The 24,170-nt window shown below is 38.2% G+C and overlaps 2 protein-coding genes across 2 annotated transcripts; both read left to right on the top strand.

The window, feature by feature from the left end:
* The first annotated feature begins 3,691 nt into the window (after window positions 1–3,691).
* fxyd2 (FXYD domain containing ion transport regulator 2) lies at window positions 3,692–8,898 on the top strand. Its single transcript, XM_026921822.3, has 6 exons — window positions 3,692–3,830; window positions 6,116–6,157; window positions 7,137–7,211; window positions 7,960–7,996; window positions 8,156–8,201; window positions 8,753–8,898. Exons 1-5 carry the CDS (start codon window positions 3,821–3,823, stop codon window positions 8,178–8,180), a joined length of 189 nt encoding a protein of 62 aa, XP_026777623.1. The 5' UTR covers window positions 3,692–3,820; the 3' UTR covers window positions 8,181–8,201; window positions 8,753–8,898.
* A 1,654-nt stretch (window positions 8,899–10,552) lies between these two features.
* arhgap35b (Rho GTPase activating protein 35b) lies at window positions 10,553–22,688 on the top strand. Its single transcript, XM_026921699.3, has 7 exons — window positions 10,553–11,216; window positions 14,047–18,018; window positions 18,130–18,271; window positions 19,274–19,351; window positions 19,674–19,805; window positions 20,394–20,499; window positions 21,067–22,688. The coding sequence occupies exons 2-7, from the start codon at window positions 14,299–14,301 to the stop codon at window positions 21,422–21,424; spliced, it is 4,536 nt and encodes a 1,511-aa protein (XP_026777500.3). The 5' UTR covers window positions 10,553–11,216; window positions 14,047–14,298; the 3' UTR covers window positions 21,425–22,688.
* Window positions 22,689–24,170: the final 1,482 nt, after the last annotated feature.

Genomic DNA, 24,170 nt, shown 5'->3' with positions numbered 1-24,170 from the left:
CATGACCGCGAGTGTGACTTTGCTTTTATACAGCAGTTCAATAAACAAGAAATTAATAAGGCGTAACTGACGTTTCAAACACAATATGGCCAAATATTGTGCTCCGTCAATGAAAATAGTTTCCAAAGTAACCTGAGCTGGATAGATCGTTGCGTGTTGTTTGTCCAATCAGATTAATGGACCAGAACAAGCTGTTGTATAAACTAATATATACGACAGCGCGGTTGAATTCTTGCTTAACTTTGTATAACACCACGTCTCTGGCAATAGTTACAACTGTAACATAAACAACAGGTTTATATTAACGCGCTCGTTCCAATACGCTATCGTTTCTATAGTAACGGCTCATTCACAGGGACTTGTACAACAGAAGCTCCACATAAATTAAGGCTAATAATAAACAGATTTTAAAAAAGTGTTGTTTAGCAAAGGATAGTGTAGAATCGCTGATATGGTTGATAAGTTTTCTGTTAGGAGAACGTTTATTTAACATTTATGGAAGGAGTCTTGAGTGTAGGTGCTTTGGGAGAGTCAGTAAGTTTTCCAACATGGAAGTTAGTTCCTGTTATTGATTACATTATAGTCTACATATATAAAACACAGCTTGTCATGTTACTGAGAAACCAGAAAGCACAAACTCCTCTGTCCTGAAGACTCGAGAAGAAGACTCACAGAAGTTCAAACTCAAAAGCTACTCAAAATATTCAATTTAAGCCTGTTTAGTTCTTTGTTTATTTAACTATATATTATTATTATTCCTATTGTGTTAGCAGTTGCATTTTCAGGTAAAAGAATCCTGAACATTAGGGATGGCGCAGCACCCTCAGCACCCTCACTTCCCGCGCCCTTGCCCTGAACTGATGTGTTGTTTTTGTAAAACACATTGCCTCCCAATGATTAACCATAGCATGAATCCTTCACCTCACTGATATTTAACTTTCCAACGAATTCATTTATTATCTACTAGACTGAGCTTCAGGAATGACCTTGTCTCTAGAGCGCACTTTTGTTCGTCTCTGGCCATATATATGAAATAAGCACAGTCTTACTTGGGGGAAAAAAATGCACATTTTGTAATTGCAAACATTTTAGATTTAAATTTAAACAGACTTGTACTTTGTATATGACCTGGCTGCTCTCACAAACTGAGATGCTGCAGGGTCTTTTGTAAGGCTGCAAACCTTTGACATAATTAAAAAAAAACAATATAAAAATATATAATATGTTTATATTTTATCATAGATTTTTAATACATATTAAAATAATTCTTTGCTCTTCAGATTTCAATAAGATCTGTCTATAGAATCTAGTTGTATACAGAAGTTTGGGCTCCCTTGCCAAATTACATATTTTGTTGATTAAAAAAGTAAATAAAATAAAATAATAATTGCAGCATGTGCAAAAGTTTGGACAGACCCTACTAAGTAAGTACTTAGGAACAACCCCCTTTGGCAGATATCACAGCTTGTAAACACTTTTTATAGAATCCCTAAGCATAATAGATCAACTCTTAACAGTTGGCAAGGTGTTCTTTTCATCAATGCTGATCCTTTTTTTCTCCAAACATATCTTTGTTGATTGTGGCCAAAGAGTTCTGTTTTTACTTCATCAGTCCACAGCACTTGTTTCCAAAATGCCTCTGGATTATCTAGATGTTGCTTTGCATACATCAGACATCTATTTTTGTGATGAGGTCTCAGGTAAGGTTTCTTTCTGATGACTCTTCCATGCAGATCATATTTGTGCAAGCAATGCTGCACAGTAGAATGGTGCACCGCCACTCCTGTGTCAGCTAAACCTTCCTGCAGGTCCTTAGTGTTATACGAGGGTTCTGCGATCCCTATCTGTCCAGCATATGGCCAGTTCTATCTGAAAATGTTCTTGATCTGCCAGATCTTGCCTCGACTTCCGCAGTTCTTCTTAACTCCTTTCTTAATGATGTTTCCACAATGGAAACTGTAAGCTGGAAGCGCTTTTATATCGTTTTATAGAATTCCTTTGATTTGATTTCAGTTTCTGATCCTCAGTCAGCTGCTTAGAGGGGAACATGGTTATTGAGAGTTTATTACTGTCTGGAATTTTTATTCCTAATAACAATCATTGACCTGCCTAATGAGTCCTAATGAGTCAAGTTTTGTGTCTTTACAACTGGAAGGGTATCCAAACTTTTATGCATCCCACAATTATTAATTTTTTTTTTTTAAGTTTATAAAATAGAAGGTAACTGTGTATTAACATTTGCAGAAAATGTTTTTTTAATAGTTTGCTACAGAGGATATGTTTACAACAAAATATATAATTTGGCCAGGGGTGTCCAAACATTTGCATACAACTGTATGTGTTCTGCCCAGTTTTGTCTCCCATTCGTCCTTTAAATTTTTTTCCGTTAGATTAAACCTTAACCACTCACTGACACAGAACAAACCTCGTCCCTCGCTTTTCTCTCCTGCTCATGTGATAAGAAAAACCTTTGCTAGTCATACGCTGAGCGTGATGTAACCTTTGGTCTTGTCTTGTGGAACAGACAGTTTAGTTTAGTGAGGAGCCGGGAGAACATTTATAGAGACACTCTCTGGCTTGTGGTAAAGGTTTTACAAAAAGAGTGTAATAATACAGTGTGTATTTGCCTAAGAGTGTGTGTGAGTGTGTGTGTTTGTGCATGTGTATATATTCACTGTACATATAGGTAGTAAAAATCCATACACACAAGATATTTTGGACAAAAGTCCCTCATCAACTGTGCATGCAAAGTAAATCATGAATTTGAGCACAAAGGTCTGCATGGGCTTACGACAAATATGTTTACTGGCTTAGGATCTATCTATCTATCTATCTATCTATCTATCTATCTATCTATCTATCTATTTCTCAAGTAAAAAAGTTGGTCCAAAAGTGTGTGAGAAAATACATAAAAGTCTGAATTACTGTTGGATTTGTTTTTGTGTGTGTGTGTGTAAATGAATTGTAAATAAAGAAGGTAAATTTCCACCAATATGAGGGATAAATATTTGGGTTTGAACGGATAAAATCTTGTGCAAGGTTTTCCAGCTCGGTTACATCTTTTGCAAGTGATATTAAGTAACGTGGGGGCGTTAAGTAATATATTGTGCTGTTTTATGAAAAATAACCATTAAAAAGTTATCCCAAAGTGTTTTATTTATCTTTTAACACTAGCATTGGTTTATGTGTTTAAAAATAAATAAATAAATGTACTTTTTATCCATTTACAGTTTCATTTAATGTTATGGAACTTTCTCAAAACAAGTTAGTTCCTTTATGGAGACTTCCATTATTGAGACTTCCATACACAGTAAATTTTATATAAACATCTCCGTACAGAAAACCTCACTCTACATATATAAGTTTGTAAGCATTCTGTTTATGTGGAGCGTCGCTGTGAATGAGTCACGTATAGGAATGCACTACTGTCAGAGCTGCTGCTATAGAAGCTTAATCATCACCTTCTAACCAATCAGAATCGAGCACACAGCAGCGTTGTGGTATAAAGATTTTTATCGGACATGTCTAGAAACACATTTCTAGACTCATCCATATGGTTTTAATGTTGATTTGGTGCATCTGTTGCAGAATATCTTACTTGACATCCTAATATCAGGAATGTGACACTTTCACCTTGAACACCCTGCTCACATGGGCGAATAAAAAAAAACATGCAACACCCCCTGTCTTTGTCTTTCTTTTGTTCTCTCTCCTCCCTCTTGCACACACTCAGAGTTTTTCAGAGATATTAGCTCATGCGCTCCTTCACACACATTTGACTTGATTTGACCAGTGCAGCTTCCAACATCGAGCCTGAAGCATGGGGCAAGGTAAGTCCTGCAAGCTCAGTGTCTGTTTTTAATGAATATACTGAATGTCTGCGTTCACATTTTATCGCTTTAGCAGAATTTATGGGTGTAAGTTACACTTTGTACTACTTCCAACGTAATGTCAGAAACAGAGGGACATCACTGAAGTTACTCTTTCATACCAAGCTCATTTTCTTCCTGACTTTTATATGTTCTTCATGTGTCTGTGTTCTTCATCTCAGCTCTGTTTAAAATCAATTGCTATTACTACAGTGTAATTACTACACTCCCAATCAAACTTGTATTAGAACAATAATGAAGATATTAACATGGTGGTACAACAGGTAGCATTGCTGCCTCACAAATCCAAGCTTCCAGGTAGAGTCTTGGAGTCTTGAGCTCTGGTTGCTGCCTGTGCAGACTTTTATATGTTCTTCATGTGTCTATGGGGGTTTCCTCTGGGTTCTCCGGTTTCCTCCAACCTTCCAAAACATGCTGGTAGCAGGATTGGCTACGCTAAATTGTCTCTAGGTCTGAGTGTGTGTGTGTATGTGGGTGTGTGTGTGTAAAACATGGACTGGAATTACGTTCCCGCCTCACACCCAGTGTTCCCGGGATCAGCTCTGGATCCTCCACCACCATCCACCCTGATGAAGAAGAAGAGGTTACTGAAGAATTATCACTGTAAACATATGGAATTATTCAGTCACAAAGAAAAAAAATGTTAAATATATATCGCAACTGTTTTATTATTCAGTATTCCTGATGAAGCTTTGCACGCTCTTGGCATCTTTTTCAACCTTTTTTTTTTCTCCTTGATTCTTCTACATGAAAGTGACTCTTTTGGGAAAATGGTTATTAAACTACTTATTAATTATTTTGATTCAGAAATACATTTATACGTGCACATTAACGTCTTACATTTGTCTTAGAAACAAATTTAGTTAACACACACATATATATATATATATATATATATATATATATATATATATATATATATATATATATATATATATATATATATATATATATATAATCTAAACTTTGGTTCAAACTTTGGACTGGATGTGTATATGTATAATTATTATTATTATTATTATTATTATTATTATTATTATTATTATTATTTACCCCTAAAGCTAAAAATAAGAAGTGGTGAGCTTTGGATAATGTCTCGAGTGAAAAACAGTGCAGTTAAGTTAGTACATATTTGTGCTCTCCCAGCTGAATGACCCATGTCAGACAAACAAGCTATCAGTTCTGCAACAGTAAATCTGAGTCAATAAGTGATTTAAAACTGCTCTCCCCTCGGGGACTGTTATTGCTCTGCTGTGATGCCTTTCACGCTACACGATTTTTGCTACAAGTTCAATGTTCTTCTGTGTTAACGTGTGGAAGGGGTGTGGCCAAATCACACCAGTGTATAAAGTCATATAACTGTGACAGGATGCACATGAAACGTTTCTAAGAAATAGTGATGCTCATGACGGCTCCTTTTTAGTGAGTCAGATCATTTGGCTCAGCTCAGTAACAAGAGTCGACTCTTTTGACTCACTGCTGTTTTTATAAACCAGGCAACGTTTGAGATATTAGGCTCAATGATAACTATGACTGATGTTGTTTCATGAAAGCTTCTAATTAACAAAACAACATTATTTTGCATTGAAATACAGATGTGTATTGACAAATATACTAAGCAAGTCTGTGCTTCATTAAGAAGATTCATTTCCATTTATCCTGATAACTAATAGATCCTAGTATTATCCTATTATTATCCTATAGTATTAGATCCTAATATTATCATCAGCAGACATGTCTCACACACACACACCAGTCAAATGCACGTTTCATGAAAGCATTTTGATCAAATTACAGTACAAGAGTTATGTCATTGTCTCCGCTTAAAAAAAAGAAGAAAGAATAGCTCATGTTAATGGCAGTTGACTGAAAGAGCCGACTCCTATGCTGATGACACTTCACACTTCACAACACAGCTACAGAGAGGAAAACATCATTCTGCTATTATTTCACCTATTGATATTGTTTTGTACAGTATGTATGCATTCTCCTGTAACACTTTTTTCCTTTTAATTAGTTAGTTAATTAGTTTTAATTAATTAAAGGATTAATAAATGCTTGTCCTGTTCAATTGTAATGTTATAAATTGTAATGTTATAATGCCATAGTTGAAAAGTAGTTTTACTTAATTTAAGCAAAAAAAAACAAAAAAACAGTTGTGTAATGTTGTTGTGTAATATTTTCTTTCTGCTAGTAAGTGTGTTTTGTTTCATTTGTTTCTGTAGAAACACCTGACTACTTAAACAATGACAGTGACTTTTTCTATGGTAAGACCTCTGAGATTAACTCATGAAAAAATTTCTGGGTGTGATAACCGTACAGGCTAAAATCATTTTCAAAACTGTAATCATGTATCTGCTTACAAGTTTCTTTTTTCAGACGGGACAATGTTAAATCCTACCTATACCACAGCACTGTTGAATTCTGAACTCTGATTGGTCAGAAGGTGTTTTGATTTTCTAGCTGTTACAATGATAACAATAACTAGCTTTCATGTTCCATGTAATTGTAAATGGATAAAAAGTATGACTTTTTTACCAAATAAAAAAATTGTTAGATTGCTAGCATTGGCAAATTGTTTTGAAGGAAGGGGAATAAACCTCTTTAAGACTCATTGCTACTGGAAAATAATCAGCTTTGTGCCACATGACACCACTCCATTGTTGATTATTTTCCTATAACACAAAATGCATGCCATCCAGGTGTTTTGTTCCTTATATAACAATGCAGTTCAGTTATTTGCTTCTTGAAACTTGTGGAATTTTTTTAAAATTTGGATTTAAGAGAATTCAGTTCATCAAAATAATATACATATATGATTTTCTTCGATTTTCACCTGATATATTCAAGTAACTTTGTACTAAATGTTTTGTCGCACCCGCAAATATTTTTACATCATCATCATCATCATCATCTACATACGGAAGCATAAGCACAGAACAATTTATGATTTCCTTACGACCGTATGCAACAATAATCGTACATGATCACACCCTTATTAAAACAAAATAATAATAATCTTTGGTGTGTATAAATGCATTGTAGACTGTGGACGTTAATGACACTGAATCGCGTAAATTATTATGAAAATGCTACCATCTATTGGTGATCAGAGCAGCTGCGATTTCCCTGTTTGTCCTATTATGCTTTGTTACTATGATATAACAAGTGTTATAATCAAGTGTTTGTTGCTATATGCTTACCTGTGTGTGTGTGTGTGTGTGTGTGTGTGTGTGTGTGTGTGAGACTACGAGCTGATCAGAAGAGGAGGGCTGATCTTCTCTGCTGTTCTCTTCTGTTTGGGCATCGCAATCATATTTAGTAAGTAATCACAACACTTTTTACAGACACACACTCTGGATTTTAAAGCTTGTTTTATAAGCTGACATTATGGAATATGTACATTCTTAGAAAAAAAAAACCTTAAAGCATTTTTTTAAAAAATCTTTTTTAGCTTGTCCCGCTAGAGCCATAGTTCAAGAAGGGTCCAAAGCCATGATTATCTAAGATATAATATTTATTATTGACTTCTTATAGTTATTAGCTGGTTTGATTGAATGGACACATGAATGGAATGGATTTAAACCTCAATAACTCAAAAATAAGTTATATAAATTATGTCAACTTAAATCTAACAGAAATTTGAACTTAAAAAAGTGTTCTGTGAGGTACATTTAAGGAAGTTGAATAGTTTTTAAAGATTAGGTGTAGATTATTGAAGACACCACTGATGGGGAAAGTTAATATAAAATTTAAACATTTATTAACGTTTATTATTAAACGTGTATCTTTAAAGGTATAATTTAATGGAAATTTTTAATGGAAATGTCCAATTTTACACCTATCCTAGCTGTAGTTGATCTGCTGAGACATGTTTCATGTCTGATATTTGCTTCTTTCCTTTTGCACTGAAGCTACGAGGCTAACAAGTGATTGAAGTCCCCCAAAATCTAAGCACTTATTCTCGATATTATATTATATTTCATATAGGTTACAATTTTTTTCTGGGCGTGTTCATATTGTCATACACAATAATACAACTTAGAGTTGTCCTGTTTTTCTTCGACAGGCAAAAGGCTCACTTGTGGGAGAAAACGAAACACAAAGTAAAGCACCAACACACACCTACACACTCACACAGCATGAGTGTAATGTACAAGCAACACCAATACAGACAGACAAAAACACACACATACACACACACATGCACACACGTACAAAAACACCCAAATATTCACTGACATTGTCTTTCTGTTCTATCACAGGCCTGTGAATCTGGACGAACTTTAAATCTGAAGTCTTTTAAAGCTGGTACGTAAAATGTCATGCTGCCAGATATTACTAGCTACTCGTGCTAGTTCTGTCTGTTAAATTCTCCTTCTGATTGGTCAGAAACTCTGAAAGTTATCATTTCTATACTAACAGCTAAATCGCAGGCACTATGGCTGACACGGCCCATAATCTAAGCCTAAACCTAAGCCTGATATCAGTAACTCTGCTTAATCAATGTGTTACCACGCCATTGGTTATTTTCCTATAACAGCACAGCCCAAGTATTTTATTCCTTACATAAACCACTGAAAAAAAATGGAGTTGGTGTTAACTTTAAATGGGTCATGACCTTATAGATGAGCAACATTTAACTAAGATGTTTTTTTTTTCATTCAAATTGGTATAAATCATGTTGGGTAACACTGATCAGTTTTACATAATCTAAGTCTAAAAAATATCCTGATTAAAGCTTTAACAAATCCAGCCAATTATATCATCATATAAATGGATTGTAAATCATAATTGATGGTAAGAAATGTGATTAAATTTGCTATTTATACTTGTGCTCTTATAAATTGTTCTCTTCATAGGTATCCCATCATCCATCACCCAATCCTGTCACTAATAAGGACCAATCCTGCATCAATGGAATGTTTTAAAATGACCTTCATTTATATTGATTTAAGTGAGTAAATGTTTTGGCAGCTGGTGTGTCCAATAAAGAATGTATACCATATGACCATATTTTCTAATAAATGACTTTATAAACACTCAAAAATACACTATATTGTCAAAGGTATGTGGACCCCTGACCATCACACACACATATGCGCTTGTGGAACATTTAATTCCAGACTTATTCCCCCTGTGTTTGCTGTTATTATAATCTCCACTCTTCTGGGAAGCTTTCCACTAGGTTTTGGAGAGTGGCTGTGGGGATTTGTGTTCATTCAGCTACAAGAGCATTAGTGTTGGGTGAGGAGGTCTGGGGTGCAGTCGGGGTTCCAGTTCATCCCAAAGGTGAGATAGATAGATAGATAGATAGATAGATAGATATTTTAAAAATGACAAAGAAAAATGGTTAATGGTTTTCATCACATGGTTTTCATCACATAATGGGAATTGGCTTCCATCAAATTCCTGTAGGTTTCCATTAGGAATATTCTAGTTGATATATGGTTACTAATGTATATGTTTTCCAGAATACCATCCAAACCAAATCAGGCTTTCTTTCATGAGTGATTAAGAGCAACAAATTCCTTAACTTCCATATCTATAGATAGATTATTTGCTGGAAAACTTCTAATGGTTTTGTCACATAATTGGAATTGGCTTAATGGTTTCCAACAAATTCCTGTAGGTTTCCATTAGGGATTTTCTGGTAGATATATACGGTTCCTAGAATACCAACAAAACCCAGTTAGGCCTTATTTCATGAGTGATAAGATAAAGAACAACAAATTCCAAAAAAATTTCATTACAGATGACCAGAAACACATTAATATACATTAACAACCACTAGAAAAGAACAGACTTTTTCCAGAGAGATAGATAGATAGATAGATAGATGAACGGATGGACAGACAGACAGACAGACAGACAGATAGATAGATAGATAGATAGATAGATAGATGAACGGATGGACAGACGGACAGACAGACAGACAGATAGATAGATAGATAGATAGATAGATAGATAGATGAACGGATGGACAGACGGACAGACAGATAGATAGATAGATAGATAGATAGATAGATAGATAGATAGATGAACAGATGGACAGACGGACAGACAGACAGACAGACAGATAGATAGATAGATAGATAGATAGATAGATAGATAGATGAACAGATGGACAGACGGACAGACAGACAGACAGACAGACAGATAGATAGATAGATAGATAGATAGATAGATAGATAGATGAACAGATGGACAGACGGACAGACAGACAGACAGATAGATAGATAGATAGATAGATAGATAGATAGATGAACAGATGGACAGACGGACAGACAGACAGACAGATAGATAGATAGATAGATAGATAGATAGATAGATAGATAGATAGATAGATAGATAGATAGATAGATGAACGGATGGACAGACAGAAAGACAGGCAGACAGACAGACAGATAGATAGATAGATAGATAGATAGATAGATAGATAGATGTAACTGGGACTGAAAGTTGAACACATGGAACCCACGTGCCAGTATGCAAAAAAAAAAACACGGGAAGAACCAATTACTTCAACTACATTACCACTTCAAGCAGTGCATATAAAGTGTGTGTGTGTGTGTGTGTGTGTGTATGGGGTTGTAGTGTTGTTCCTGCGCCACAGGGCGAGTCTGTGCATCTCAGGCAGAGAGGAGGGAGGGAGGGACGGAGGGAAGGGAGCTGATCCGGGCGGAGGGGCCGCCATTACCGGGGAAGCAAGAGAAGCCCACTTTCACACACACACACTCACACACACACCCTGTGCTCCTACACGCTAGCACACATTTCGGTGTGGTTTGGGAATTCGGTGGTTATTTATTCCACAGCTATGAAGCGTTAGAGCGGGATTTACCGGAGTGTCAGCGCCGCGCGTGCTCGCCGCATAGGATGAAATGAGCGCATATTTATTACAACTACAACAACAAAGGACATCATGATTGATCAGGAGAAGCGTGGGACAGCCGGAGGAAGCCAATGAGGCGAGGATTGTGTGCCCTGGCGGAGAATAGCGCTACATATCCAGCTGTAATCACTTCCTCCGTCCGACGTCGCCGTTCATGGCTGCTGGGAAGCCGCGGTTCTCGAAACCGAGCCTGAGCCCCAGGAGCCGGGTCAAACCCAACACGAAATACTGCTTTTTTAACCCCGAGGAGCTGCTTGTCCGTGTTATATCCCCTCAGAATCAGTTTAAATCTTTAATCTGTGCTATACACATGTTTTTTGGGGCATTGTTCATGGTTTAAAGTGTATAAAAGCTACAGAAGCGGCTGAAATAAATAAAGCCTCACGCCGCCGGCCTGGACTCGGACGAGCCACGGATAGAACCAAATGATGGTATTTATCCTGACAGAATGCTTTAATATCCATGGCTAACACCCTGAAAAGTCCATATGGACTCATTTTAATAATAATATATACATTTTAAGGGGAAAAAACCCATAATAGTCAAGACAATAAGACAAGGCAGCTCTTTATAGGGCTGTATAGAAGTGTCGGAATTGTTGTCATGGAGCTTAGCGGGCTACAAAACACTGAAAGTGAATGAGGGCTAGTCTGCTGAAGGTGTGTCACTCGGGCTCTGGTTTCTCTTTAGGGTTTTAGGATTTATTTTTCTGCTTTCTTTTTACATATACACGATGCCTGGCGTTGTATCCGATCCTGGTTTATTAATTCTTTCCGTTGCGCGGAATATATATAGTAAATATTAGTTTAAAAAAAAATGTAAGGTAGACAGCGGATTAGCTAGCATGCTAGCTGAAGTGATTGTTCACATCACATGCATTAGCCTATGACAAAACGGGAACAGAGGGAGCTAGCCTGGGAGCTGGAGCTGGTTTAGATAGCAATTAAGACAAAAAGAAATACATTTATGTTCTTATTTGTCATCTTAAAATATCTTTGGGGTAGTATTAGTTATTTATCTATTCATTAATTATTAATTATTATTATTATTTAGAGGTTTTCATACGTTTTGCAGCCAAGGAGCCCTTTATCTGTAAAATGCATTTGTTTTCTGAAAATAAGCTGTTATATTATATTATATTTTAATGTGTACACTAATATTTTCTTTATTTGTTACAGCCATAGTGCATTTTATTCCTGAAATTTCTTCTGACAAAACACATGAGGTCCAACTGGACATTATTTAGGCTATAGGCCTGCTTATTTTTTGAGTTATTGAGGTTGGGATTAAACACAGTCAGTTCAACTGACCACTCAAACAAAAACAATCTAAACAAAAGCTAAATCAAAAACAATAAATCTAATGCATGTGATATTAGCGGGTTGTGATTTCCACAACTGGATATGCTTCACTCTTTTAGACAGTAAAGGGGTGAGCGATGTGGCTAAAATATTATGATACTTAAGATTTTCATGATATTATTATTATTATTATTATTATTATTATCACAACAGTCACATTTGCTAACAGTTCAACAAAACAAAACAGTAAAGCCAAGTTTTTTAAACTAATTTAAATGTCTGCAAAAAATATATTTAGTATCTAAAAGAAGAACTGAGACATCCACTCCGGGAAGTGAAACTTTCAGAACAGACATATCTGCCAAAAAATGCCTAATTCCTTCTTGTTGCGAGCAGCAGTGAAGTGGTCAATGGTTAAAAATGACTTATGATACCAGAGAAATCTCAGAAAATATTAACATTTTTAATTACAATGTTTATATCATAATTATATCATTTTGCCCAGCTGTAATAGATGTCACAACCTTTTAATAGCCCTTTAAAAAGAATTAATTGTAATTGGTAGTAAAATTATTATTTTTTTCGATAATGCACTGATATCACTGACAATTTAATGGAAAAGTTCACTCTGAAACACATTAAATATGTTTATACTGCAGTGTTTGTTAGTTATACATGTATTAATGTTAGTGATACGTGTATTAATGTGTTGGTTAGAGCTGTATTTTTGTTGCGAGAATTTAGTAGCCGTGCCGTGCTGATGTCACAGCGGGAAGTTGCTAGTGCGGCTACATTAAAAAAAATAAAATAAATTGACACTATCTCAAAGAAATTGTCAGATTTTGCTGTTATCTCCTAAAAACAAAAGAGTAAAAGAACTTGGAATTGAGTCAACATAGATATTGATATTTCATTTATATAAGTTGTTTTCAGTGGATTTTTCCTTTAGGGGTCCCAGTGGTTGATGATCATTGATGGTTTCCTAATGAGATTCTAAAGGAGTCTGGTGATCTTTGATAGTGGCGTTATGATAATAAACTACAGTTTACTAGTGATTTATTGGACCTAATGGACTTAATATAATATTCTCATCTGCAATAATCCAAACGCTGCAAAGAAAACAGGAAAGCATTCATGTAAAGTTCATAGATATCTAGATTAAACTAGCAAATAGTTCACTAAGATATAACATTTCATTTAATGATACATTGAATGTATCCTGGATTTGTAACTAAATATAAATAATTGGATTCCAAGAAACCAATATACATTATATCTAGATCTGTCTATTTATATTCCATATATTTTTGTCCAACAGGAAAGGTTTCCATGGCATGTTACTTATAAAAGCATCTTACTGCCTTTTTGAGCAGTAGTCAGTTTTTTATTACAGATATTCAATCACCCTGGTTTTCTAGAGTGGGTTTTTTTTTTTAAACCCAGCCCTTGTGGTGCCATTGCGTTAATGCAAGTCTTGAAAATTAGCTGATTAGCTTAAAAAAAAAAAAAAAAAAAAAACTCCACCAAGCTATGCAGTACTGGGCTCCAAGGGCCATGGTTGAGGAACAGTGTTCCAGACTCACATTTTCCAGTGCACTTTTTTTTTTTGACCTTGCATTACATACTTTTACTGTTGATGTTGCATTATATGCTATTTGCATACACTCTGTGACTTTTTAGTTTTGTCCTGTCTGGCATCACTGTGTATAAACATATAAAAAGGAACAATATTTTGGTGAAGTTAGGTAGTGCATGGTAGGTCCATATTTCTTTAATTTTTCTGAATTTCTTGTCTGGGATGCTACTTTATGGCTATGTAGTAAAACTAAGTCAAGAAAGCAGATTGCTACTGATTATGTTGGTTAAAGTGATGCTTGATTAGTTGATAATCAGTAGCTCTATTTTTATTATTTTTTGGAACAGAAAGTAATTACCACTCTCTTTCTTTTCTCTCTTTCAGGATGGACATCAGTAAAGAACAACTCTGAAACATTTGATATTTACTGTCGAGCCACTCCCACCCGATTGTCACTTTTGTTTCTGTACCCTACATTCTATAATATGGGCAAGAAGCACACAATCTAAATTAGTCTGATGTAAAGCCAGAGAAAACACTGCAGCAGATATGATTGAATAAATCTATTTATAAACACGTCGAAGAGTGAAGCCTGTGTTAACCCTTACGGCATGGCAAGATGAGTGCCTGCAAACGATGATGGCTAAAAAGCAAGATTCCCGGGTGCCTACCTACAACCTAGTTGTAGTTGGTCTGTCAGGCACTGAGAAAGAGAAGGGCCCATGCGGAGTTGGCAAGTCTTGCCTTTGTAATCGCTTTGTCCGCCCTAGTGCAGATGACTTTCACCTTGATCACACATCTGTGTTGAGTACCAGTGATTTTGGTGGCCGAGTTGTCAACAATGACCATTTCCTGTTCTGGGGAGAGGTGGAGCGAGTCTTGGAGGATGGCACTGAGTGTAGGATGCATGTGGTGGAGCAGACCGAGTTTATTGATGACCAGACCTTTCAGCCACATCGTAGCACAGCTTTACAGCCTTACATCAAAAGAGCTGCCTCCACAAAACTGGCCTCTGCAGAAAAACTCATGTACTTTTGTACAGACCAGTTGGGCCTGGAACAGGACTTTGAGCAAAAACAGATGCCTGAGGGAAAGCTGCAGGTAGACGGATTTCTACTCTGTGTTGATGTAAGTCGAGGGATGAACCGCAGCTTTGATGATCAAATGAAGTTTGTTACCAACCTGTATAATCATCTAGGTAAAACTAAAAAGCCTGTTGTGCTGGTTCTCACTAAGTGCGATGAAGGAGTTGAGCGATACATCAAGGACTCTCATACATTTGCCATCAACAAAAAGAACTTGCAAGTTGTTGAGACATCAGCTCGATCTAATGTCAATGTGGACTTAGCTTTCCTTACTCTGATTCAACTCATTGATAAGGGAAGGGGCAAGCATAAGATAATACCTTACTTTGAGGCTTTAAAACATCAGAGTCAAATAATTGCCACTGCAAAGGACCGATATGAATGGTTAGTGAACCACATAGTGAAGAATCACAACGAGACCTGGCCTGCTATCAGCCGACGTATGCAGCCATCACAAGAATACAAGGAATATGTCTTTTTAGAAGGTACAGCTAAAGCAAAAAAGCTTTTTCAACAGCATGTTCATAGGCTTAAACAGGAGCACATTGAGAGACGTCGTAAAGCATATTTAAGTGCTCTCCCACTGGCCTTGGGTTCCTTAGTGTCTGAACTGGCTGAAATTGAGCATTTAAGCTGGTCTGGGGTACAGAAGGTACTGGAGTCCAAAAAGGACTTTGACCATTGGTTTGTGGTTCTGGAGGATGCACCATGGGAGGACACGCCACATCTTGACAATATGGAAGATGAGCGCATACCCTTTGACGTGCTGGATACGACTGCCGCAGAGATCATATTTGATGCACATCTTGAACATTTGCGAAATGAGTGCAAGCGTGCCGAGATGCGACATGAATTTAAGATGAAGCTGGCATCCTCACCCTTTGTCACCCCTGGCAAGCCTTGGGAAGAGGCACGGAGCTTCATAATGAATGAAGACTTCTATCAGTGGTTGGAGGAGCCAGAATACTTGGATATCTACAATAGGCACCAAAAGGTGATCATAGACAGGGCAAAGGAGGATTTCCAGGAACTTCTGCTGGAGTACTCTGAGCTTTTTTATGAACTTGAAGTGGATGCTAAACCAAGTAAAGAAAAGATGGGGGCAATTCAGGAAGCACTGGGAGAAGAGCAGCGCTTCAAGGCATTACAGAAACTGCAGGCAGAAAGAGATGCCTTAGTATTAAAGCACATCCATTTTGTTTATCACCCAACCAAGGATACTTGCCCGAGCTGCCCATACTGTATTGACAACAAGATTGAGCAAATATTAGCCTCGTGCTTCCCTATGCGCTATCCTTCCTTTGGAAAGTCTCATATGCTTGAAAGCAAAGCAGAAAGGATTAACTTAGTGATTCTGGGCAAAGATGGTTTAGCAAGAGAGTTGGCTAACGAGATTCGGGCTATGTGTGCCAACGATGACTACTATGTGCTTGAAGGCAGAATATATGAGCTAATACTCAGGCCTATTGAGGGTAATGTTAGGCTTCCTGTTAACTCCTTCCATACAGCTACATTCACACCTCATGGCTGCCTGTGTTTGTACAATTCCAAGGAATCTTTGTCTTATGTTCTAGAAAGTATTGAGAAGTTGCGTGAGTCCACACTTGGCAGAAGGGATAACCACATAGCTCAGCTTCCTTTGTCTCTCTTGTTAGTCACTAAGAGAGGTGTTGGAGCTTTGAGTGACCTTGGTGGGGAGACAGCCCAAATCTTAATCACACAGGGTCAGCAGGTAGCTATGAAACTGCAATGTGAATTTTTGGAGCCAGCATCCCCTGGCTCAGGCTATGGGCGGAATGTGAATGAGAAACAGATAAACCAAGTATTAAAGGGTTTGTTAGACACAAGAAGGAATGCTGCGTTTCGTAGTGGTTCCCCATCTTCACCCCCTTTGCCCCCGAGTATCAGAGACATGCAGCAGGACCAGAATCCAGAGGCAGACTTACGTATTGTCATGTGTCTAATGTGTGGAGATTCCTATGACGTAGACCAACTTCTCTCGCCCTTCTTACTGCCTCAGCATTGCAGGCCAACCAGTTCCAGTGGTAATTCAGTGGTGCTTGAGCAGACAGTCGGTGACAACAGGCTAACAATAGAGCTGTCCCTACTGTCATATCATGCTTCTTTTACCATGCGCAAGAGTCGGCTGGTACATGGGTACATAGGTGTTTACTCTGCTCGCCGCAAAGCCTCGTTGGAAACCTTGTGTGCCTTACTCTGTGAGGTTCCAGACATTGTTCCAGTCCAGCTGCTAGCTGTGGGAGAAACAGAGACAGAGCTTACAGACTCAGAGTCTGCACGAGAGTTGTTGGTGCAGGGCGAAGAACTGGCCCATGAAATTGAGGGTCGTTTTGCTAGTGTGGTCTGTGGACCAGGTGGAGTTGTGGGAGGCCTGCACAGAATAGACCTTTTACAACCTTTCTTCATGGAGGTAGCAGAGAAGAAGACTCTTGTTGAGGCAACTCATGTATATGATAATGCTGCAGAGGCCTGTAGCACAAATGAGAATGTGTATTCACCCCATTGCGGTTCCCCTAGCCCTGTAACTATGCTGTTAGATTATGAAGAAGAGATGGAAGCTTCACCACCTTACTTTGATGGCACCCTCACCTCTCATAGCGGATTCAAGCTCCCTGACTTGGACTCGGGTGACACATTCTCTGTCATCTCTGAACTCAGTACCTTTGAGAACAAGTTGAACAGCAAAGTCCCTTTACATATGAGGCCCAAACCTAGTGTCACTTTTGACTTCAGAAAGCACAACTTTAACCCCTACATGGACTCTAGCCATCGGCGGTCTCTTACCTCCAATGTCACCTGGCCTCCCTGTGGGGACGGGGTGTATGATCCATCTGACTATGCTGAGCCAATGGATGCTGTTTCCAAGCCTCGACCCAGCCATGAGGAGAACATATACTCAGTGCCACATGACAGCACACAGGGTAAGATCATCACCATAAGGAACTCCAACAGAATGCACTCTAACGGAGGTGTGAATGGCTCGGATAGTGAAGGGGATGGCAGTTCTTTGGAGCGGCGCAGGAAGTTCTCTTCTGCAGGAGTAAAACCACGATTGTACCGAGATCGATCCAAGCGCCTAGGCAAGTTCAGCAGCTTCCGTACCAGTTTCTCCATTGGCAGTGATGATGAGTTTGGTGGTCTTCCGAAAACAAAGGAGGATGATGTGACAGTTTTGAAAGGAGAATCGCTGATTGAGGAAGGGGATGATAAGAAAAGGAACATTCTGAGGAGCCTTCGTCGACCTGGCAAAGTAATTACATTACACGTTGCTTTTTGTGTACTCTAGCTGTCTTAAAACAAACAAGCCCAGAGTCTGGAGTTGTAATTTACTCAAATCAAATGTCTCTTGTAATTTCTGCAGAAAACCAGGCTAAAGCCTCGACACTCGATCTCCAAACCTCTGGAGAGTACTTACTTTGGGGTGCCATTAGTTAATGTTGTGTCACCTGACAAACCCATCCCAGTGTTCATCGACAAATGTATCCGCTTCATTGAGGCCACAGGTAACACTACAGATTCTTGATAATTGTCTTTCTTGTGAGATATACACAAATACTCAAGTACTTATGAGCCATATTTTTCAGATAAAGTTCTGCACAAGGGAGCAGCTTATGCAACACTTAGACTATATGGCCAAAAGTTTCTGGACACCTGACCATCACACCCATATGTGGTTCTTCCCCAAATTGTTGCCACAAATTTGATGTCTTTGAATGCTGTAGCATTATAATTTCCCTTCACTGGATCTAAGCAGCATGACAATGCCCCTGTGCACAAAGGGAGGTCCATGAAGACATGATTTGCCAAGATTGGAGTGGAAGAACTCAGGTGGCCTACAGAAAATTCTGACCTCAACCCCACTGAACACCTTTGGGATGAACTGGAATGCCAGCTGTGAACCAGGCCTTCTTGCACGACATCAGTGCCTGACTTCACTAATGCTCTTGTGTCTGAATGGGCACAAGAGCCCAACAACATGGGATGTTCAAAAAGAATGTATGGGTGTTATGGTCAGGTCTGCAAACTTTTGGCCATATAGTCTATCTTTGTATTGTCTCTGAACCAAGACAAGTAGAGTCAGTTGTCAGGCAAAACTACATAACACACTAGACACACAGACTGAAATCGAGAAGAATTGAATCACTGATCTGGAGGCGTCTGGTTTTGTCACATGTCCCTCTGGCACACTGGTGGTGTGTTTTCTCTAAAAATATCCACTATCATCAGTGAGAAAAGTTGCTGCTGATGACTATACATTCCTGGATGGTGTAATACTTACTTCCTTTTTTCTTTTTCTGTCTTCCACTGAACACATACTTACTGTCAAGTGTCAAAAGTTCAGATCTTAAACATATCTAGTCAAAATAAAATAATCTATCTAGTGAAGTGATTTTTTTTTTTTCAAAGAATGGCTGCTGATATGAGCACATATACAGTACATAAGATGTCATGACAAAGACCTTTTATTCTGAGACACAGATCACATGCGTCTCTCTCTGTCTCAGGCTTGACTACGGAGGGTATATATAGAGTGAGTGGAAACAAGTCAGAGATGGAGAGCATGCAGCGACAGTTTGAGCAGGGTAAGATTATACCCACATTATCTCTTTCAAGCTGTCTAATAAAGTTTTTTGTTGTTGTTTGGTGAGGTGGTGCACATGTCAATTAACACCTAATAATTTAGCCTTCTTGTGCATACATTTTACATATATTTATATATTTACAGACAGAAGCAAGAATGACTCCAAATAAAATTTTAAATTCTGATTAGTAGATAAATTAACAGATTATTTCATTCCAATTATTAAAGTGACTCAATGGAAAATAACTATTCTTTTCCTTTCCTATCTGGCTTTAATACACTCGTATGTATTCGTTCTGTTTCAATATTTCTTTCCTCCATAGACCATGGCCTGGACTTGGTAGAGAAGGACTTTCCGGTGAACACAGTAGCTGGAGCATTAAAGAGCTTTTTCTCTGAGCTGCCTGATCCACTGGTCCCATACAGTCTACAAGTGGAGCTGGTGGAAGCTTTCAGTAAGTTTTCTAAACCCTTTCTCACAGTACACTGGCATCACGTTCTGCCGGCAGAATGGAAATCGACTTATCAGTTTTCAATCACTATAAACAATGAATCATTTTATCGCCACAAGTCTGTTATAAGATGAGTCAGAAGTCATTAGTCATTGCTTACGAAAAACTGCAAATTCTTAAAGCCCAGAGTGTCTACTTTCATATGAGCCATTAACCACTACTGTGGAATGTGACATTCAAATAAATTCAATGCTGAACCACAAAACAGGCAGAAATTCCATTGTTTGGAGAATAATTTGTAAAAAATAAAAAAAATTGTAAAAATGATTAAGGATTCAGCAGTGTCAGTTTGAAAATGCCATCACATTTGCATCTGGTGATGATTACTAGGAGTAATGTAAGTACAACAAAAGGTTTAATACGTGTCACAAAAGCTTTTTCTTGAATTTTTCTTTACAAAAGATGTGAAAATACTGAGACAGAATAATTAATAATCAGGAGATGAGATGATTAGAATGATTGTAAGCTAGTAAAGTGTCAGTCACTATTTTAATGGTTTGTCTGTGTATTTCTGTCTTTGTATTTGTGCAGAGATAAATGACCGAGAGCAGAGACTGCAGACCATGAAGGATGTGCTGAGGAGATTTCCTCGTGAGAATTATGAAGTTTTCAAACATGTCATGGGCCACCTGAACAAGTCAGTTTCTTTTAGCTGTTATACCTATGTAACGATTTCAGTTCTCAGATTGAGAACTGAAGTTATTCCGATTGTTCTGATGAACAACACTGTACAGAAGCTTACCAAGTCGAAATTGTTCAGAATGACAGTGATGGAAACCAGTGGTGCTTTAAAATCTAAGTCACAGAACATTACTACATGAAATGTTTAGAGACAGTTTATGCTAGTTATTCTTGTGTGTGTGTGTGGCTTAATGTGGATTAGCTGTAAATCTCAAAGCTTCACAGCAGACAGTTGTTTTTTTTTTTTTGTCTGGATTTAAACAGAGATGTAGAACCACCCTCGTCAGGGTGTCATGGCTCTCTGCTTCACTGCTAGCATGCCACTGTGCAATATTTTATGTGTAAATCTTTTGGTGCCACATGCACATTTTTTATTTATTTTTTTTAAAAAACTCCCTTTCACAGAAGTATTAAATTCATTAGCAAGCCAAGTTGTTAGACCGATCTTAAAAACACTGCAAGCCTGAATAAATTGCAATTATTTATGAATTTTGTTTGCTCATTATTAATTCATTTCTTACAGGGTTAGCCAGTGGAACAGAGTCAATCTGATGACCAGCGAGAACCTGTCCATCTGCTTCTGGCCCACGCTCATGCGACCTGACTTCACCACCATGGACGCTCTCACGGCCACACGCACCTACCAGACCATCATCGAGACGTTCATCCATCAGTGCGCCTTTTTCTTCTACAACCAAGCTCCCGCTGAATCTCCCACAGGCCTCTACGGCACTGCTGTGCCCTCTGCCCTGCCCCCTTCGCCCAGCGCCGCGCCGTTGTGCACCCCTCCACCTCCGCACTTCAGCCCGGCTCTGCATTCGCCCCCCAGCTCGCCCCCTCAGAGCCCCCTCACCGTCCCCGCAGAGACACACACACTGTGAGACAGGGAAACACACACAGCTAAAGATTGCTCGTATCTACTCACACGTACCGTATATGCTGCAGTCTTTACATAGACACTTCATATGTAAACACGATTACACACAAGATGTGTGCATATTTAAATTTGCATGTAGCGACTGGATTCAATGCTGTCTGAGAGTTTGTGAATGATTTCCGTTTTGCACACACCTGAAACTGTAGCGTGCTGATGACGCACACGGACACACACAGTGCTCCTTTCTCGGTGTGGACATTCGTCACTGTTAAGGGGGACCAGAACTTCTTAATCCAAGTCCACGTTCTGCAGTTTAGCAGACTTCTAAGTGTGCAGTTTTCCTGTTCTTGTTGTGTCTCTCCATTTAAAAAAAAAAAAAAAATTCTCTCACTCTATCGCTTAACTCCATCCATTCCTGCTTTCCTGATCTCAGACTGTAGCTGCTTTTTTCAGCCACACATGAAGGAAATACAGTAGGGAGACGCACTACAAACGGAAATCCATCCAAGCACTTATTCGAACGCTCTTTGATGAAGTTAAACAGACACTTTGAGAGAGTGCTGATTTTAAAAAAAAGAGAGAGAGATAAATAGAATTACTATTGCTGCATGCTTATTTGCAAAGACAAACTTTTTTCCAGTGTTGATTTACTCTCCCTGATCCCTTGTTAAAAGACAGCATGGATTTGAGAAAAAAAAAAAAAAAAAACATTGAAGATGTCATGAAAGTTTTGATTTTGTTTTCTTCTCTCTGTGATATGAAGCTTTGACGGTTTTGCTTTTATTGGTTCCTGTGGATCTGTGCTCTTTTTATGAGATTTGATTGGATGAATCTGGAACTCCAGAGGGTTTGACCGCTCCGAGACATTTAATGACTTTGAACTTTGATATTTAACCTCTAAACCTTTAACCTTTTAGTCAAGGGTGAACCCAGAAGCCTCCCACCCTAAAAAAATGGGACGTTAAAAAAAAAAAGACACACACACATATACACACACACATACACACACGGGCCTTCTTTGGACGTCCTCTGTTTTTGTCACTTACTAATATAAGCACTTTGATTTTTTTTTTTTTTTTGATGTTTTATTTAGGCCTGATTTTGTGAAGCGTAACACTGAATTGCATTTGGCTTAGCCTGTGTCGGGGGAAGTTTATTATCCTCATGAAGCATCTGTTCATCTCTGTACTGGATTTTCCTTGTATGTCTGTGACATTAAGACTAAACTGCAACTAATGTAGACATAAAGTGCTAATGTTATCATTTCAGCGCAGTCTCCGTACACTCCGATCTGTGCAGCGTTCCTGTTCTCTGCTTCTCCAGTTCTCAGACTTGTCTCAGTGCACTCTATCAATCCATAAGGTGTATAAGGTTACAGTGACTCATTGTGTGTAGATTGTAAATGACTTTTCTTTTAAAACATGAAGCCTTTCTGAAATGGAAGAAATTTGTAATTTTGTCATACTTTTTTAAAGATTTTCCTGTTTTGGAAGGTTATGAAAATGGTTACCTAGGTTTAAATAGTTGATTTATAGAAATAGGAGGGACTGGCATCCCAGAAGACCCAACAAAAAAGGCAGTGTAAGTCATGGTCAGATATGGGGGGAAAAAAAAAGCACACATCCATTAATATGAGCGCATACTGGGTGCTGGTGTGATAACTCCTTTAAACGGTGGTTTAAATGACTAGTTAGTTTATGTTTTGAGAAGTAAAACCTAGTAAGTTCATCAGAAAAATATCTCAGGTAGGCGCAAACCAGAATAACTGCATGAGCAGCAGGATTGGTCAGAATTGCTTCTTCTTTCTCCTTATTCCTTGGTTTATGCCATAAAAATGTGCTGTTTGGAGCATTTAGCCCTGCCCACTCGAATTTATGACAATTTGCATATGCTAAGTCTATTTTTTTCAAAGCAATTCTAGGATATTTGTCATATCTTTAAAAAATGTGGTAGCAGGTTCCTAATAAGACTCAATAATTATCAAAGCATGTTGACATTTGTTAACAGTATGGCTGCCATCTACATTTATTTATATTTATTACAGCTTTTGATGAGCCTTGAGGGGCGTATTCAGGGCTTGATTCCGAGAATGAATGCTAAGGTTGTGGCGCGTTCATCCATGAGGGGGATGGGATTAAGTTCAAGTTCTTGTTTCTCAAGTCCCATCAAGTTGAAACACTCTACCAACACCACAGCAAACATGTGCAATACCGTAGCAACCCATTAGTGAGACCAGAGAGTTGCTTAGGCTGCACAATCACTGCATTTGCTTCAGGAAATACACTCGTATAGTTCCTTTTTAAAGTTATCACTTCCTCTACAATGGTGTGCAGTTGCCACTAGGGGGCTGCCCAACACCCCCCCCCCAAATATTCTTCCCCCCCTTTCTCTATCACCCCCGCTTCAACTCAGTTGAATCAGGTGTGTTAGAGTAAGGAAAACAGTAAAATGTGCTCTCCAGGACCAGGGTGGGGAAGCTGTAGTTTAGATGTTGAGATAATCAGAATGGCCGGTCACTGAAATACACTATTCTGCCTTTAGAAAAAACATGTACACTTATTTGATCCAGTCATTTAACTTTGGACAGTAACTTTAAAAATCTTCAATTCTCCAATGCCGAACAGAAAAAAAAAAAAAGTATTTCCATGCAATTATAAGCATATTCAAAAGATTTATGCTGGCATAAGAAATAATGGATGATATGTCCTTTACCATATATTTACCATACCATTCATAAATAACTTAAAAAA

This window comes from Pangasianodon hypophthalmus, chromosome 27, assembly GCF_027358585.1.
Source record: "Pangasianodon hypophthalmus isolate fPanHyp1 chromosome 27, fPanHyp1.pri, whole genome shotgun sequence".
In the NCBI taxonomy this organism is placed as follows: Eukaryota; Metazoa; Chordata; class Actinopteri; order Siluriformes; family Pangasiidae; genus Pangasianodon; species Pangasianodon hypophthalmus.
This window is presented reverse-complemented; position numbering and strand designations above follow the sequence as displayed.